The sequence below is a fragment of the Bos taurus genome, chromosome 13 (genome assembly GCF_002263795.3).
Source record: "Bos taurus isolate L1 Dominette 01449 registration number 42190680 breed Hereford chromosome 13, ARS-UCD2.0, whole genome shotgun sequence".
Classification (NCBI taxonomy): domain Eukaryota; kingdom Metazoa; phylum Chordata; class Mammalia; order Artiodactyla; family Bovidae; genus Bos; species Bos taurus.
Genome location: NC_037340.1, coordinates 12,436,636 through 12,453,563, shown reverse-complemented (window position 1 = coordinate 12,453,563; position 16,928 = coordinate 12,436,636). Strand labels below are relative to the sequence as shown.

Here is a 16,928-nt window from a genome sequence, read left to right as displayed (position 1 = left end):
AATTTCGTGATTTGTGTGCCACTTTGAGAGTGGATTGGAAACATCCCAAGTCCCCAAGCATACTTCCTATTCATTTTTACCTCTAGCTTGGGCAAAAATGATGACCTAAATTCATTGCTACATTTTTGAAGTTTTGATATCCAGTAAGCTGCTTCCCTGGTGGTTCAGAAGGTAAAGCATCTGCCTGCAATGTGGAAAACCCAGGTTCAGTCCCTGGGTCAGGAAGATCCCCTGGAGAAGGAAATGGCAACCGACTCCAGATTTTCCCTAGGGAAAATCCTAGGGATGGAGGAGCCTGGTAGGCTATAGTCCATGGGGTTGCAAAGAGTCAGACACGACTGAGCGACTTCGCCTTTCCTTTCCTTTAAGCTGTCTTGAAACCCTCCCTGGTCCCTCAGCAGACAAATCCTGTGGCCCTTAAGTCACAGAATGAGGCTGTGATCAGATAGCAGTTGTCAGCTCCTGACCACCCCTTCCCTCTCCCAAACCTCTGAGGTCGTTTGGTCTCACCCATCAGTTGTGGAAGAAGAAGGTAAAACAAGTGGAGGTGAGGCTGTCTCCACACTGGCTCCACTGAGGTCCAAACAGGACACTAAGAATCTGACACGCTGGTTACCAGACAGTTTCAAGGAGAAGACACAGAACAGAGGCGTGGAAAGGAGGAGAGGCTGGTCAGTGGCAACCCCACTGTCCTTTGAGCTCTGGCTCCTTCCCCAGATTGAACCCAAAACTTCCTGGACAGGACGGCTATTTTAAAACAAAGCTAAATACTTTGATGAGAGGTCAATTCAGTAAACATGGAGTAAATGCCTGCTATACACCAGATCAGATAGGTGATGGAATAAAACTCGACTTTAATCTTTTGGGGACCTCACAGTGTGGTGACCCGATGGCCGCGTGGAGCTCTGGGACGTGTGACAAGCTTATGTGGGGTCTCACACATGACGCCATGCACTTAAGGCGTTCCCATATCGGTCAGGACAGCTTTATAACATTGCCAGTTCAGAGAAGTTCAAGGCAGCTCTCAAAGCCATGACTCTTTTGATCTATAATCAAAACTGCACACATATCTCATCCCCCACTGGCTTGTTTGTGTCTCTTTCCGGCCAGAAGTACAGGTTTACGTTAACCATAGTGAAAAATTACAATGGGGACTAGTTAAAAATCACCATAATTAAATCCCTGTGATGAAACCGTGGGAAAGGCCACATGTACTTATGGGCTTTCTTATGAGGTTGCCAAAGTAAGCGTGGCATTCACAGAAGAGACTGATTCCTATTCTCTTCTTGCTGCCCCTGTGTTGAGTTTCAGCTCCTATTTGGTGTGTTGGGGGTGGGGGCTCTCATCAACTTGGGTTTTTAAATTAGTAAAGCCTTACTCAGGTGTCAGGGAGATCATTTTGGTGTCTCTAGGAAGAAAATGTGAGCATCAACTCAGATTCTGCCAAAACAAACACCCAAGGTGGCCTAACCCAGGAGAGTAGGGGTTAAGAGATCTGGGTTCATCTCAAGAAATTTTTTTAGCCATCATAATATTTTGTAATTGTGGCGCTGGAGAAGACTCTTGAGACCCTTGAACAGCAAGGAGATCAAACCAGCAAATCCTAAAGGAAATAAACCCTGAATATTCATTGGAAGGACTGATGCTGAAGCCCCAATACTTTGGCCACCTGATGCGAAGAGCCGACTCAATGGAAAAGACCCTGATGCTAGGAAACATTGAGGGCAGGAGGAGAAGGGGGCAACAGAGGATGAGATGGTTGGATGGCATCACCGACTCAATGGACATGAGTTTGAGCAAACCCTGGGAGATAGTGAAGGTCAGGGAAGCCTGGCATGCTGTGGTCCGTGGGGTCGCAAAGAGTCGGACAGGATTTAGCAACTGAACAACAACAATGTTCATAATTTCCATCCTCCCCCTTTCTTTTTGGTTTAAGATACAGGTGATTTCTGCTGGTTCATTTTTTCCCCCTCCCTCACAGGGAGTCATCACCATTGTCTTAATTTGCCATTGAACCCAATTTCTTTGCTTAAAAGAAAAGCAAAACAAAAGAAAAAAAACATGGGATTTCCCAGATGGTCTAGTGGTTAAGACTCCACCCTTCTAACACAGAGGGTGCAGGATGGATCCCTGGTTGTGGAACTAAGATCCCATATGCTGTGCAGTGTGGCCAAAAGATAGAAAAATAAAAGAAGACGAAGGTAGAAAAGAAGCCTCAAAACTGAATTAATTCAGGATTTTTTAAAGTGGGGTTTTGGGGGCTTCCCTGGTGGCTCAGATAGTAACGGATCTGTCTGAAATGCCAAAGACTCAGATTTAATCCCTGAGTCCAGAAGATCTCCTGGAGGAGGAAATGGCAACCCACTCCAGTATTCCTGCCTGGAGAATACCCTGGAATACCCTGTCCAGAATACCCTGGACAGAGGAGCCGGGGAGGGGCTACAGTCCATGGGATCACAAAGAGTCGGACACAACTGAGCAACTAACTCTGCTGCTGCTATTTTAGTATGAGTGTTTTAAGCCTTCTTGACTTTTTTGTTCAGCAATATAAAGGTTTTATCCTCTCTGCCATTTCCCTACAAACACATCTCCTGTCCCACCCCAGAATTCCCATAAGGATGTCTAGAATTGCTGACTGTTATCACTACTGGTCAGATTCGCTGGAAGAGTTTGTCATCCGGCCAGAGTTTGTTCCTCTCGGAGCCCTACCGGGACCAGAGGGACGCTGGTGCTGTCATCTTTGCTGGAGAGGGTAGACCTCGGAGAGACCAGGACTCTGTCCTACTCCTAGGAGACTCAAGCTTGCGTGTTACAGTTACAGTAGTAGATTTGGTGTTTTGAATTTTCTGGTTTGAATACATTAGAAATTATTTCTTCACTGTCACAGTACACAGATTAGGGTAGAAATGTCTGTACTCCCAAGTTCTTGAAGCAAAGCAGTGTTTTCCTGGGAGGCTTGTAGACCCCACCCGCAGGCAGTGTGGTGGGAGGGGTAGCACAGGTGAGAGATGGTTTCCTAGACGGTTCTTTTAGCTTTTCTTTTAGCATCTGGAGATTTGTATCCATAAAGAACCTCCCTTTACTCCACAGCCCAAATATGCACTTTAAAAACTTCATTGATGGGGGTGGGTGGGAGGCTCAAGAGGGAAGGGATATATGGCTGATTCACATTGTGGTACAAAAACTAACACAACATTGTAAAGCACCTATACTCCAATTTTTTAAAAAGGAAGTGAATATTACGAGGGAAAACATTTTAAAAATAAAAACTCCGTTGATAGAAGGGGGGTTTAAAAAAAAATTCTGTCAGCCTACTGCTGCTGCTGCTAAGCCACTCCAGTCGTGTCTGACTCTGTGACCCCATAGACGGCAGCCCACGAGGCTCCCCTGTCCCTGGGATTCTCCAGGCAAAAACACTGGAGTGGGTTGCCATTTCCTTCTCCAATGCATGAAAGTGAGACGTGAAAGTGAAGTCGCACAGTCGTGTCCGACCCTTAGCGACCCCATGGACTGCAGCCTTCCAGGCTCCTCCATCCAGGGGATTTTCCAGGCAGGAGTACTGGAGTGGGGTGCCATTGCCTTCTCCTACCACCTTCCAAATGATAGGGACAAACGTACATTCTCTCCCATTCACCCTTTCCAAGAAAGCTGGTGTGTGTTTTATCCTCATTCCCTCTCCGCTTAGTTTTCCGGGGACTGAGTTAGCATGTCTCCTGTCCAGTAGCACCAGCGATCAAGTGGGGGCCACCCCACCAGGATGCCAGCTCTCTTCCCTCCTCTTGTGGGGCCCCCAGGCTGCTGCCTTGCATTTTTTTTCTTAAACATATTATGACAGCTGTATTGACATATAATTCACAGACCCTGTGGCTCACCCATTATAATATGCCATTCAGTGGTTTTCAGTAGGTTCACAGAGATGTGTAGCCATCATCATGGCCAAATTAGAACATCTTTGTCATCCAAAACAAACCCCGAGCTCTCTAGCAGTCACTTCCCGGCCCTCCAGCTGCCCCTGGCCCTGGCCAGCCTCCCGTCCACTTCCTGGCTCCATAGATGCGCCTGTGCGTGCCTCCTTGCCTGTCAGGGTTCCCCAAGGCTGAGGTCTTCCTCTTTAATATCCCTGCCCGAGAGAGGCAGCAGCAGCATCTCCCAGGGACAGAGACACAGACGGGAGCTCTCTCGGCCACCTACCGTCTGCTCCTTTCCTGGCCCTGAACCCTCGGCCCTCACCACTGGGGCTTCCCTCTGTTTCTGCTTCCTTGACTCTCCTGGGTACGCAGAGTGCAGGGTCATGTGGAGGGCAGCGGCGTGTTTGGGGAATTAGTCAACAGACTGAGCCCACGGCGTGTTTGGCCCTTGGTCAAGGCTCAAGGCCAGACTGATCGTGAACAAGTCACCCAGCCCGTCCTCCACACTCTTAACTCGAGCGAGAGAGGCTGGACAGAGGAGGATGCAAGAATCTGAGTCTGCCAGGACCAGGGGCTCCGACTGCTGACCTGCCCCATTAAAATTGATTTATGTCTCGTGTTTTACAGTAACACTGAGGCAGAAATGTCAGCTTGAGGAACTCCAGGATCAGACGTACAAGAACAGCAGGCATCCAAGCACAGGTCTTGGATTAGTATGTGATTAGAAAGGGAAATGACTAGAGAGAACAGAGAGCAAGCAGAAAACTAGTTCTGGCCTTGGCCACTCTAGGAAATACTTGAGCCACTTAGGAAGTCACAGCATTGCCTCTGCAGCCGGTTTTCACACTTTCAGGGAGGGAGCTGGATGGGTTGCATGCTCTCTGGGTTGCTTCTCTCAGCCCCTGACTCCCACAGTTTGTTGCACGATATCAAATGGTTGAATGGGAGCTTCCCTTCCTAAGCTTACTCTCCAAATGAAATCTGATGTTGGGACTCCTTGCTCTGAGGTTGGATTAGATGTGCCAGGTTTATATAACCCATTCTTACTTTTTGTTTTGTTTTGTTTTAAATCTTTGGCTGTGCTGCACAGCAAGTGGAATCTAATTTTCTTGACTAGGGATTGAACCCAGGCCCCATGCATTGGCAGCCTAGAGTCTTAACCACTGGACCACCAGGGAAGTCCCCCATTCTCATATCTGCTCCTCACTTAATGTGTGAAATGGGCATGTGTCTTAAGTTGATGGTTTCTTCCAGCCCAGCTGCCTATTTAATTCTACTGTCTGTCCAACCAAACAGAAATCATGGTACCTCCCAAAGTAGATTATCTCAAAATCCAGGGAATAGAAACACAGAGTTGGGAAAGTCAAAGTAGGAGGAAGAGGGTAGAGAGCAGTAGTTTATTTCCCAAGACATTTGATTCAGTGAAAAGTTGGGCTTAACGTTTATCTTTGTTCTTGGTTATTAGCATTTTTATGTCACCCTAACGACATCGGTGGTGGTTGTAATTATTAACTAGAGGGACATTTGTCATGCTAATGTGAAAGTCGCTCTGATTCAGTCGTGTCGGATTCTTTGCAACCCCATGGACTGTAGCCCACCAGGCTCCTCTGTCTATGGAATTCTCCAGGCAAGAATACTGGAGTGGCTTGCCATTTCCTTCTCCAGGGTATTTTCCCAACCCAGGGATTGAACCTGGGTCTCCTGCATTGCAGGCAGATTCTTAACCAACTGGTAAAGAGCCACCAGGGAAGCCCTCATCATGCTAAAAACCCTAATCCTTTTAGACTTGCAGCATTTTCTGTTGTTGTTGAATCACTGAGCTGAACTGCTTTGCATGTTCAGTCACTCAGTCATATCCAACTCTTTGCAACCCCATGGACTGCAGCACATCAGGCTTCCCTGTTCTTCACCATCTCCAGGAGCTTGCTCAAACTCATGTCCATTGAGTCTGCCATCCAACCATCTCATCCTCTGTCATCCCTTCTCCTCCTGCCTTCAAATCTTTCCCAGCATCAGGGTCTTTTCCAATGAGTTGGCTCTTCACATCAGGTGGCCAAAGTAGTGGAGCTTCAAAATCAGTCCTTCCAATGAATATTCAGGACTGATTTCCTTTAGGATTGACTGATTTGATCTCCTTGCAACCCACAGGACTCTCAAGAGTCTTCTCCAACACCACTGTTAAAAGGCATCAATTCTTTGGTGCTCAGCTTTCTTCACAGTCCAACTCTCACATCCATACATGACCGCTGGAAAAACCATAGCTTTGACTAGATGGACCTTTGTTGGCAAAGTAATGTCTCTGCTTTTTAATATGCTGTCTAGGTTTGTCATAACTTCTTCCAAGGAGTAAGCGTCTTTTAATTTCATGGCTGCAGTCACCATCTGCTGTGATTTTGGAGTCCACCACAATAAAGTCTGTCACTGTTTCCATTGTTTTCCCATCTATTTCCCATAAAGTGATGGGACCGGATGCCATGATCTTCGTTTTTGGAATGTTGAGTTTTAAGCCTTCTCCCCTTTCACCTTCATCAAGAGGCTGTTAATTCCTTTTCACTTTCTGCTATAAGGGTGGTATCATCTGCATATCTGAGGTTATTGATATTCCTCCCAGCAATCTTGACTCCAGTTTGTGCTTCATCCAGCCCAACATTTCAGATGATGTACTCTGCATATGTTAAATCAGCAGGGTGATAATATATAGCCTTGACGTACTCCTTTCCCAATTTTGAACTAGCCCATTGTTCCATGTTCTAACTGTTGCTTCTTGACCTGCATACAGGTTTCTCAGGAGGCAGGTAAGGTTGTCTAGTATTTCCATCTCTTTAAGAATTTTCCACAGTTTGTTGTGATCTACACAGTCAAAGGCTTTAGTGTAGTCAATGAAGCAGAAGTTTATCTGGAATTCTCTTGCTTTTTCTATGATCCAACAGATGTTGGCAATTTGTTGGCTTTGCATGGAGAGAAGAAAAATGAGAAATGTCTTATGGTGACTCTGGGAGTCATGTGGGGTGGCATGTGCTGAATGATGGACGCACGATAATCCAGCAAGACTGAGGCAGACAGGAAAGAGGAGACGGGAAGCTCTGTGCCATACAGTGACCAAGATGATCCCACCAACATGCACTAAATCTAGAAAAATCACAGATTGAGTAGCATTGCTGGATTTGTTATGAAAGCTGTGTGTCTGGTGGCCACAGCACCAGGACAGACCTTCATGGTGAGGAGGCAGCTGACAATGGTTCCAGTGCCTGCCTCCTGGACACGCGACAGCTCTGTGCAGAGTTCATGGATACCTCAGATGTGGGTCTTTCCTGTTAAGTCTAGCAAAAGGAAAATGCATGGGTGATGAACAACTACAGTAAAAAATAGAATTTTATACAAAGAGTTGATCCTTCCTGTTAAACATCCCTCAGCTCCATCTCCTTCTCTCTCCTTCTCCCATCACCACGGCTCTTCTTTAGGTGACTTTTAACTTTTGTCTAAATTGTTTCTGTATTCAGTTGTCTGAACTCTTTCCTGTTTTCCACACTACGGCCAACAGGATCTCTCCAAAATACATATCCCTGGATTCTTTTTGTTTAATTTTCACCCAATTCTTCAATATTAGTGACAATCGTTTCTTCTCCAGAATTTTTCCATATCAGACTCCTTGTCCCCAAAGTGTGAACTGATGCCCATTCTGTGTTTCTCTAACACCCCATAGTCACCTTGTCATAGTCTTTTCCACCCAGTAAAGTAAGTGTTTATTTTCTTGTCTGAAGCCCTCATTAAAGGGACTAAACCAGACAGCAAGAACATCATTTACACCCTTGTATTTACATTGCCCAGTGCTTACTAGATGCTCAAATATTTGAATGCATGATTCAGTGGATGTTATGGGAGTAGGCTGGAGGTGTGGTGACATTTAAATTGGATCAGGAAGGACAGGTAGATGTGGCTGTGTAGACATGGGCATTGCTGACAGAGAAACAGGTGTAGGAAATAGCAAGTGATTTGATTTGATCATAGGGCAAGAATTAGCAAACCCCAGCCTGTGGACTAAATCTGGCCCCCCAGCCTGTTTTTGTAAATAAAGTTTTATTGTAACAAAGCTAAGCTCATTCATTTACATATCTCGTGTAGCTTTCACACCACATTGACAAGAGTGGAACAGTTGCCACCATTAAGAGTGCAAAGCCCAAAATGTTTATTATCTGGCCCTTTACAGAAAAAAGTTTATCAGCCCTGCTATAGAGTAGACAGGGGAAAGAAGTAGGAGTGACATTTAAAAGCTAGGTAGGGCCAGATCCTGGAGTTCTCAGAATAAAGTGTGAACCCATTAGTCAAATATTCTGTAGACACAGAGAACTTGTAAGATATTACACTAGTTCTTTTAAAATCTGCTCCTCTCTTCTTTGGTTCAGTGCTCAATAAAAAGTATTAAATAAGGAATGCATTGTGCCCATTTCCCCCTATAGTATCCTGCTACTCTCCTAATGTTCTTCAGACCAAGCCTCTTATTAGAAGGAAAATAGAAGTTTTTAGGGGCTACACAACTGTTAGGTATGTAAGCTGACAAACTTAGAGAGATCTAGTTAATATGAAACTATTACAATTTCAACTGGAAAAAAAATTGCTCTTAAAATCAGTCTGTTCCTTCCCCAACCCCACTCAGCCTCAGAAGAAGTGGAGCAAAGGGACTTCCTTGGTGGTCCAGCGGCTAAGATTCCACACTCCCAATGCAGGCTGCCCAGGTTTGATCCCTAGTCGGGAAACTAGATCCCACGTGCCGCAACTAAGAGTTCACACGATGCAACTAAAGATCCCACGTGCTGCACTAAAGATCGAAGATCCCGAGCGCCACAGCTAAGACCTGGTGCAGCCAAATAAATAAACAAATATTTTTTTAAAAGAAGTGGAGCAAAAAGATATTCTGTGAACTAAAATCTTAGAGCACACTATTTTCTAAGTTTAAAGTTGAAAAAGGAAATACATACAAAACCTGATGACAATGAAAATTATTATGTCTTGTTAATATATATGCAAAAATTCTAAACAAAATATTAGCAAATCACATTCAGTGATGTATAAAAAGGATAGAATCACAACCAAGTCGGACTTATTCCAAGAATGCAAGGTTGGTAATAGTTGAAAATCAATCATTGTACTTGAGTGCATTAACAGAATTAAGAGAAAATTGTGACACCAGAATTGTCTCTGGACATTGCCAGTGCCCATGCAGGGTAAAATCACTCCTAGCTGAGACCCACTGCAACAAAGGAAGAAAAAGCCTTTGACAGAGTTTAAAACCCATTCATTATTTTAAAGAAACACACTTAGCAAACTAGGAATGGAAGACAGCTTTCTTTTTTTTTTTTTTTGGAAGACAGCTTTCTTAATCTGATGAATATCATTTTTTTTAAAAAACCTACAACAAACACTGTGCTTAATGGTGAAATATGGAAAACGTTCTCCCTAACATTGGGCAAAAGACAAAAATGCCACTCCTGTTCAGCTAACTGGAGGACCCTGGTGGTAGAATAAAGCAAAATGAAAAAAATGAAAGGCATGAGGAATGGAAAGGAGGAAATAAAAGTCTTTCATTTACAGACACCACTGTATATGCACAATACTGAAAAGAACCTACAAACTTAGTATTGTGCAGCAAGTTTGTTAAATTTACTTATTTCAAGGTCAGTATATCTTGTATTTCTACAGACCAGCAACAATTAGAAGACATTAAAAAGTGATGCCATATCTGAGCGATCCAGTGGTCCAGTGGCTAAGATTCCCGCTTCCAATGCAGGGGGCCCAGGTTCGATCCCTGGTCAGGGAAGTAGATCCCACATGCTGCAACTAAGACCCAGTGCAGCCAAATAAATAAATACAAATATTTTAAAGTGATGCCATTTCTAATAGCATCACAAAACATCAAATACCTAAGAAGAGAAATAACAAAAACTGCGTAAAATCTGTGTACTGGAAACTACAAGATATTATTGAGAGAAAATAAACCAGATCAATGCATATCAAATGTTAGTGCATCAGTATTACCTGGAGGGTCTGTTAAAACAGATTGAAGGCCCATTACAGTTCATCAGAATGAACTTTTGTGGATGGTGTGAGGTCACGATTCACTGTTTCCAGCACAACTGCTTGAAAAGATCAGTGTTTGCCCACTGCAGGTTCCTTGGTTGTAAATCAGGTGACAGTGCATGGGTCAGGCTGTTTCCAGGTTCTCTTTTCTGTTCATTCGTCATTTGTACACTGATAAAATACCATTTTAATTATAACTTTATAACTGATCTCCTGTGGCTGAAACTTCAAGGGGTGGGCCTTGGTGTAGCACTGTTTTATACTTGTTTATCAGGTCGTTCTCACAACCCTTTGATCTGGAAACTTGCATCCTTCTGTTTAAGGGCATTTCCTTGAATTATCTTGCCTGTTTACTTTGATCATTTCCTCCCCTCTGTTCTTCCTGATTCCTGTTTCTGGAATTCTTATTCAGTTGTTGGCCCTCCCACGCATATTCTCTAATTTTCTGCTTTAAAAAATGTGTTTTGTTTTTTTTTTTTAACTTTTTTGTTGTGCTTTTCCAGTTACTCTAGTTTATTTCTAGACTTTTCTTTTTTTCCTGTCATTTTAATATCTAAGAGCTCTTTTCTTCTAGTTTTTTAAAGTAGCATCAGATTCTAGTTTATGGATTCAGTCTCTCCTCTGATCTCTCTGAGAATGTTCATGATTTTCTTGGAATTTCCAGCATTCTGCATGGTTTATTTCTTGTAAGTTGCCTTTTTGTCCTTCTTGTTTTGATGTGTCTTTTTCCTTAAAGGTTTTTCTCGCCTGCTTGGTGGTCATTAGCTCTATGCACATGCTTAAGAGTGAGATATTAAACTGATTATAAATATTCTGTGCTGGGGTGGTTGACTGTAACTTCACTGGTAGAGTGATCTTTTGGAGCCTCTTGACACTTGGACCATTCAGTTCCCCAGAGAAGGTCCTTCTGATCCTCTGTCCAGAGAGGGTCAGTTTGATTCCCTGACTCCCCTTTATCAGTATGGTTCTTCACCGTAAACTCAGCTTGATGCCCCCACCCCTTCTGATCCCTCTTTTACCTTAAGAATAAACGTCTAGTTTTCTGCCTGGGTGACCTAGTTGCTTCTGAAAGAGCCTCTCATCCAGTTCTGCTCTTTTCAACGTCATCTTAGCCAGACTTCCAGAACCTCCCAGCACCCCCACACTGTGCTGACCCCTGTGAAGTCTGAGCCCCAGACCACAGGAAGTTGGTTTCTGCCTGCCCCCAGCTGCTGACTAAAATTCACCTTTCTTGGGTCTTTTGCGTCAGTTCCCACCTTTCTTTCTGCTGTCTACCTTCCCAAATATTGCTGTCACCTCTTTTCCTATTATAGTTGTCTTTGTGACTTGTATTTAAAAAAAAAATAAAGCCCATTTTTGTTTTAGTAAGGTTTCTGGAGGGAGATGAGCTAAATATGTAAGTTTACTCCACCATCTTTAACCGGAGATCCCCCCACTGAAACCAAGTGTATCTGTTAGCGATGAGTTGAAAAGGCCTCTTCTGGAGATACTGAAGAATTGCTTTCTTGTCATTGACTCACCAGGAACAAAACTGTCTAAGATCCATAATTTGCCACACCTTTTGGACAACCTCCTTCTCCATGCAGGTCTAATGGTGAGGGACACACAGGCAGAGGTGTGCCGGCGCAGTTACCTGGGTGGTACACTCTCCCCAGGTGGGAAACTGGAGGGTCCATGATTTCCACCCTGGGCTCTGTATTGATCCCTGTGTTGTTGTGGGTTTTTCCCTTCTGTGAAGCCACTGTTGGCTTTATCTCATTCCTCACGCCCATACATTTTGTACAGGATGATGAGAGCCTGAAGTACCTCACACACGAGGAAAAGGACGTCCTCCTGTTTTTTGAAGAGACAATTGATTCCCTGGAAGATGACTTTGAGGAGAAGGTCCTGTGTGCTGGTGACGCCCAGTGGCACTCTCCGAGGTCTCTGGAAGAGAGCACTTCCGCTCCCTCCGAGCCAGAGGATGTCGTGGACTTGGTGCAGCCGGGCCCTGGAGCCGGGGAGCCTGAGAGCCTTAGGGTGGTGAAGGAGACCGCAGGTGAGGACAGGAGCAGCCTGACGTGGCTCCTTGTGTGGTGCCAGACACAGAGCCCTCCTTCTTCTCATGGTCTCTGTGTTTCTAGCCTGTATGGAAGCTTGTGAAGCTTGTGGGGCTGATCAGATTTTTTGTAGGGTGGAAGCATCCTCTCTGTAGTTTGACTGACCAACCAAATAGGTATTTTCATGGCATATTAGGATGACAACATAGGAAGGGAAATTCCAACAGGGTGAGAATAAAGAATGAGACCAATCAGTTGAACAAGCAGATTGCATGTGTGGATAAAAGAAAGAAAGGGAACTGGAAATGGCTTCAGGTAACAATTCCATTCTACAAAGAAAACATACAAAAGACTAGTACTTTAGCCCTTGAAGTTTAATCTCCTCTCTTGTGTAAGATTATATCCCTATTCCGAGGTGGGAGTATTTGAACTGAAAAGTCAGCTGGTTTAGGAAAACAAAATCGATCAGAACAAAAATTCAGCTCAGTATCTATTTTGTCAATTTTGCTTGACTCAGGGTGGCGTTAGAGGAGAGCTATGCTTTTTGTCCCTTGAGTCCTGTGACAGAAACTGAGGGGCATGGGCAAGGAGAAAACTTTCTTCTAGTTTTTTTTTTTTTTTTCCTGGTTGGAAAGAATATTGGAAATGTGGGTAGGGGGTTAAGGACTGAAAAAAGATGAGGGAAAAATAAGAGGGGAAATATCTTTACCCTGCTGTCTGCAAATTTTGCCACTTGTCACATGCCTCTAGAAATATATCCCTCCCACTTTTATTTTTTGTAAGCAACGCTGTGTATGACACAGAATTTCACATACTATTGATTTTATGTTCCAAATATGGGGCTCAATTTTCAAAGAAGAGACTTAAATATGAATTTCCCATTTTTATCACACTTCTCTGAAGAATAATTCCTAAGATAAATTTGAACCAGCTGATCTTTAAAACATGTCAGATCGTATAATTATGCTAAGGAAAACACTTTTTGACTGTAAGCCATTTACCCATCAATTCTCTAACATGATGTTTTCATCACAATTTTAAGTACCCATTTGGGGGCAGGTATTGTGTGAGATTCTGAGGATACAAACATAAATACATGGTTCCCAATTTTGCAGCAGATATGAGTGCAGAAAAGTGTTAGGTGATCTATGATCAGGTATGTTAGACTATATTAATAGTAAACGTTCACAGGCTGGCATAGTAACCTCTGTCAGAGGCTGTTGGCAAACGTTTCTATTTCTGGAGGAGAGGGACACATCCAACTATCCTTTACCTACAGGATCTGAGGGAGGGGTTGGTGGGTACCACAAACTACCCCGCCTCCTTTCCGTTTGTAAAAATCCCCTATAACATAAGGTGTTGTTTCCTCCCGGTACATGTCTCAGGATGATGGCTCCTGTGCGTCCCAGGTACTGACTGCTTCTGGCTTGTACTTCTTTTATCTTGTGATTTTGAGAATCGTACTACCTTCTCTTTCTCTAGTTCAGGGGCTGTAGAAGGAGTTTAGTACAGGAGGTACTGTTAAAACTGGTATTACATCCCTTGAGACCTTTGTAAAGTCAGTGGAAAGGAAAGGCGATGCATTTATTTCTACATGTGGCCGTAGCTTATGAGGATTCTTGCTACTTTTCAGGGGCTGTCCCTTTTGGAAAGGAAGACCCCACTGACCTTGAACGCAAGAAAGAGGATGCAGAGAAGTCTCCCGCATCAGACCCCCCAGGGCCTGAGGCCCTGCCATCTTCCCCACCTGCCTCACCTGCAGCAGCTCCAGCCCACCCCAGGAGAGAGCCCCCCACTCCTCCCGCAGAGCACCCCAAACTGCCCCGCTCGGTCCCCACTCCTCTCGTCATCGCCCAGAAGATATCTGAGAAGCTCGCAGGGAACGAAGGGCTTTCGCCCACATCTCCGTCCAAAGAGGGCAGGCCTGCAGAGTGGAGGACGCTGGCTTCTCTGGCCCCTCGACACGGAGACCACTCACCGTGGCACCGACATGCGGCCCAACCAGCGCCCAAGATCCACCGCTTCCCGAGCAACATCAGCGTGACCAACAGCGCGGGGAAGGACTTCAATAAGACCATCTCCAAGGCCGCAGTCAACGTGCAGGAGCGCAAAGCCCAGGTCCTGGCCAACATCAACGGCGTCTCCTTCCTCTCCGTGGGGGAGACAGAGGACCGGGCCCAGAGGGGCGAGCCCACCGAGCAGAGAAGCGTCTCTCCCGAGCAGAGCCAGCCAGGCCCGGCCCAGGAGGCTGTCCCCACGCGAGAAGGGGCCCGCGGCGCCCAGCAGTCCAGAGGCGTGCAGACAGAACAGCCCCTGCCGCTGGCCAACGGCTTCCAGAGCATTCACGATGTCCTCAAGAGCCAGGCCGGGCCCTTCGTCTCCACCGGGAAGACGGTGACCTTCCGTCCGGACCCGGCCCTCCCCAGCAGACTTGCACCCCAGCAGCCGGACTGCGGCCAGGCAGCCAGGAAGCGGTCAGGCTCTCTCCCCAGGACTGTGGGGTTCAGACCCCAAGGTATCACTGTCCAGTTCTCGGGCCGGGGCTCCACAGAGGAGGCCCGCCGGGAGGCCCTGCGGAAGCTCGGCCTCCTGAAGGAGAACTTATGATGGAGCGCGAGTGGGCGCCGGGGGAAGGCAGGGTGGCCTGGTACGCAGAGCCAAAAATGGATGTGCTCATACGCACAGCGCAGCTGCAAAGCCCCGACTGGGTACCCGGTTGACAACTAGAGATGAGGGCCTGGGAGTCAGTAGACGAGCTGTCCCCCTTCCATTCTGCATCCGAACTGGGACAGCCTTCCACGTGAGAGGGCCCGCACCACATCTTGTCTTCCCTTTTCCAAGAGCTCAGAGAATAACCTTGAAAACCTACAGGTTTCTATGATTTGTAAATGCCGTATGTTTTTTGGATTTAGGAGGAAGGGGATTTGGGTCTGATTTTTTTTTTGGCTGTTATTGAGTCTCTGATCTAACCTTTAAATCCCCGAATGCATGAGAGGAAAGCCAGTGTAGATCTCATACTCGTTTCCCTAAGAAAGGGAACTTCCCCTTCTTTTCAAGAAAATAAAGAAGTGCTTGTTCAATTTTCATAGTGTCTTAAAGTACTGTTTTGGTCTTTTGTTAGTTTTTTAAAGGTGAAAGACAGTATGTTAGCCTGAGATATGCCTTTGTTTCTTGATAAAATTTGGTTTGCCCAGTTTTGTTTTTTTTTAATTGAAAATTAAAGCCTTTAGGGTATGATTTGCTGTAATGTTGAGTTATGGGAATGGAATGTAAGGGTTCAGTTTGGAAAAGGGGGTAATTTTAAGAAAGTCTTATCAAACTACAGAGTCTTTGTTACTGGGAGATATGTGTATGATCATGTACCGTGTATATACATGTACACAATATATGTTTATAGGGACATATATACAGATATAGGTGGTATGCACACACATTGTTACATATATATTAACTTCTTAAAACCCTGTTGCATAACTGCAAGATTCAAGCACTTCCTATTCTTTTGATACACAAACCATCTCAGTGTTGAGATGATGCCACAGAAATTACTTCCTAATCAAGAAGACTTTTAAGAACACATGTCCATAACATTTTGGTGAACTAAAGTGCTTTTTCTTCAACAATGTGTTCTGTTCCCAATTAAACTAATAATCCAAATAAGCTTCCTACTAAGCATGAGAGTTCATTTTTTTACTGAAAGGTTTTTTTTTTTTAGTGAAATATACTTTTTGTATGTGTATGAAGTACACTTTTAAAGATGTCATGTATCACCTAATTTTAACCTAATTTTATCACCTAATTTTAGTTTTGCATGTTCCAAGGTGGCTGGTAAACAGAAGGAAACAAGAGTCTTAACAGCCCCCATGTTCCATGGGCAAGATCTCAGGATTAATTTAAAAGGGAAAAAGCAGCAAAGTAGGTTACACAGCATGAAACTGGTTTTCTCCCATACAGTGTCTCCCATGCTGAGTTGTAACCACCAGCTTTATTATCAAAACTATTTCAGGCTGGAGTCTAAAACCTCTAAAAATAGACCAGGAAGGCCCACACTTGACAGTCACAGTCTTTTGTTGTATGTCTCAGCCACTGTCACAGAATCTGTTTCTTTCCTGTTGAGATTATTTAAACTCAGACTTCTAAATGTGCTGTGAAGGGTGTTTTTCATAGTATCAATTTGCCTTGTAAGTTACATAAAATGATTCTAATGTTTTCCTTAGAATGACAGTATTTAGTGACTTGCCTAGCTCTTGTCCTCCCGAAATAATCTCATAGATTCTCGATGGTCTTAATTTAAATAGGTGCTTTGATTTTACAGGTTTTTAAAAATAGTTTTTGTTTTGCTTCTGTTTATGTTGGATTTGTTTAAAGGATTCTTGGGGGCTGTTATTTCCTTTTTATAAAGCGAGAAGCCATGTTACACAGTATTTTAAAATGGCTTACATTTTTAAAATCTCTTGTATTTGAGGATTCTTTTTTTCTTGTCCTATGACTTCATTGTGATTAAAACTTGACTATATGTTAGTATATTTGTTCTCATAATGATATTTTTGAAAAATAAATTTAGAGATGTCTCTTAAGTATAAGCAACTTTATTTTTGCATTTTACCCTTATTCTCAGGTATTTTCTTTTAAGTGGTTATATTCTTTCCTTCTGTTTATTCATAATGTTTTCTGCCTACTTATTCATAATTATACTGACTTACTCTGGCCACTTCGTGCCCAAAACCCTAGCAATTAAACCCCTATATCTTGTACAAAGCTCAAATTTTAGCCACTAATGAACCAACCTGTATTTATATGTATCACCTTAACAAAATTCGTTTCCTGAGGGCCATTTGTTTCCTTCCCATAACTCTGTGATAGGACATCCTTAAAGGATCATCTTCAAGGGAATTTTAAGGACCAT

General features: G+C 44.1%; 1 protein-coding gene across 3 annotated transcripts in view; it reads left to right on the top strand.

The window, feature by feature from the left end:
* The window catches only part of PROSER2 (proline and serine rich 2), a 42,211-nt gene extending 25,612 nt beyond the window's left edge, over positions 1–16,599 (top strand). For 2 of the 3 annotated variants that reach the window (XM_005214100.5, XM_025000859.2), the window contains exons 3-4: positions 11,769–12,021; positions 13,656–15,108. In XM_005214100.5, the coding sequence (XP_005214157.1) occupies positions 11,769–12,021; positions 13,656–14,629 (1,227 nt within the window). In that variant the 3' untranslated portion in view covers positions 14,630–15,108. Of the gene's footprint in view, positions 1–11,768; positions 12,022–13,655 lie in introns of all 3 variants that reach the window. The other variant, NM_001102526.1, reaches the window with a different exon arrangement.
* Positions 16,600–16,928: the final 329 nt, after the last annotated feature.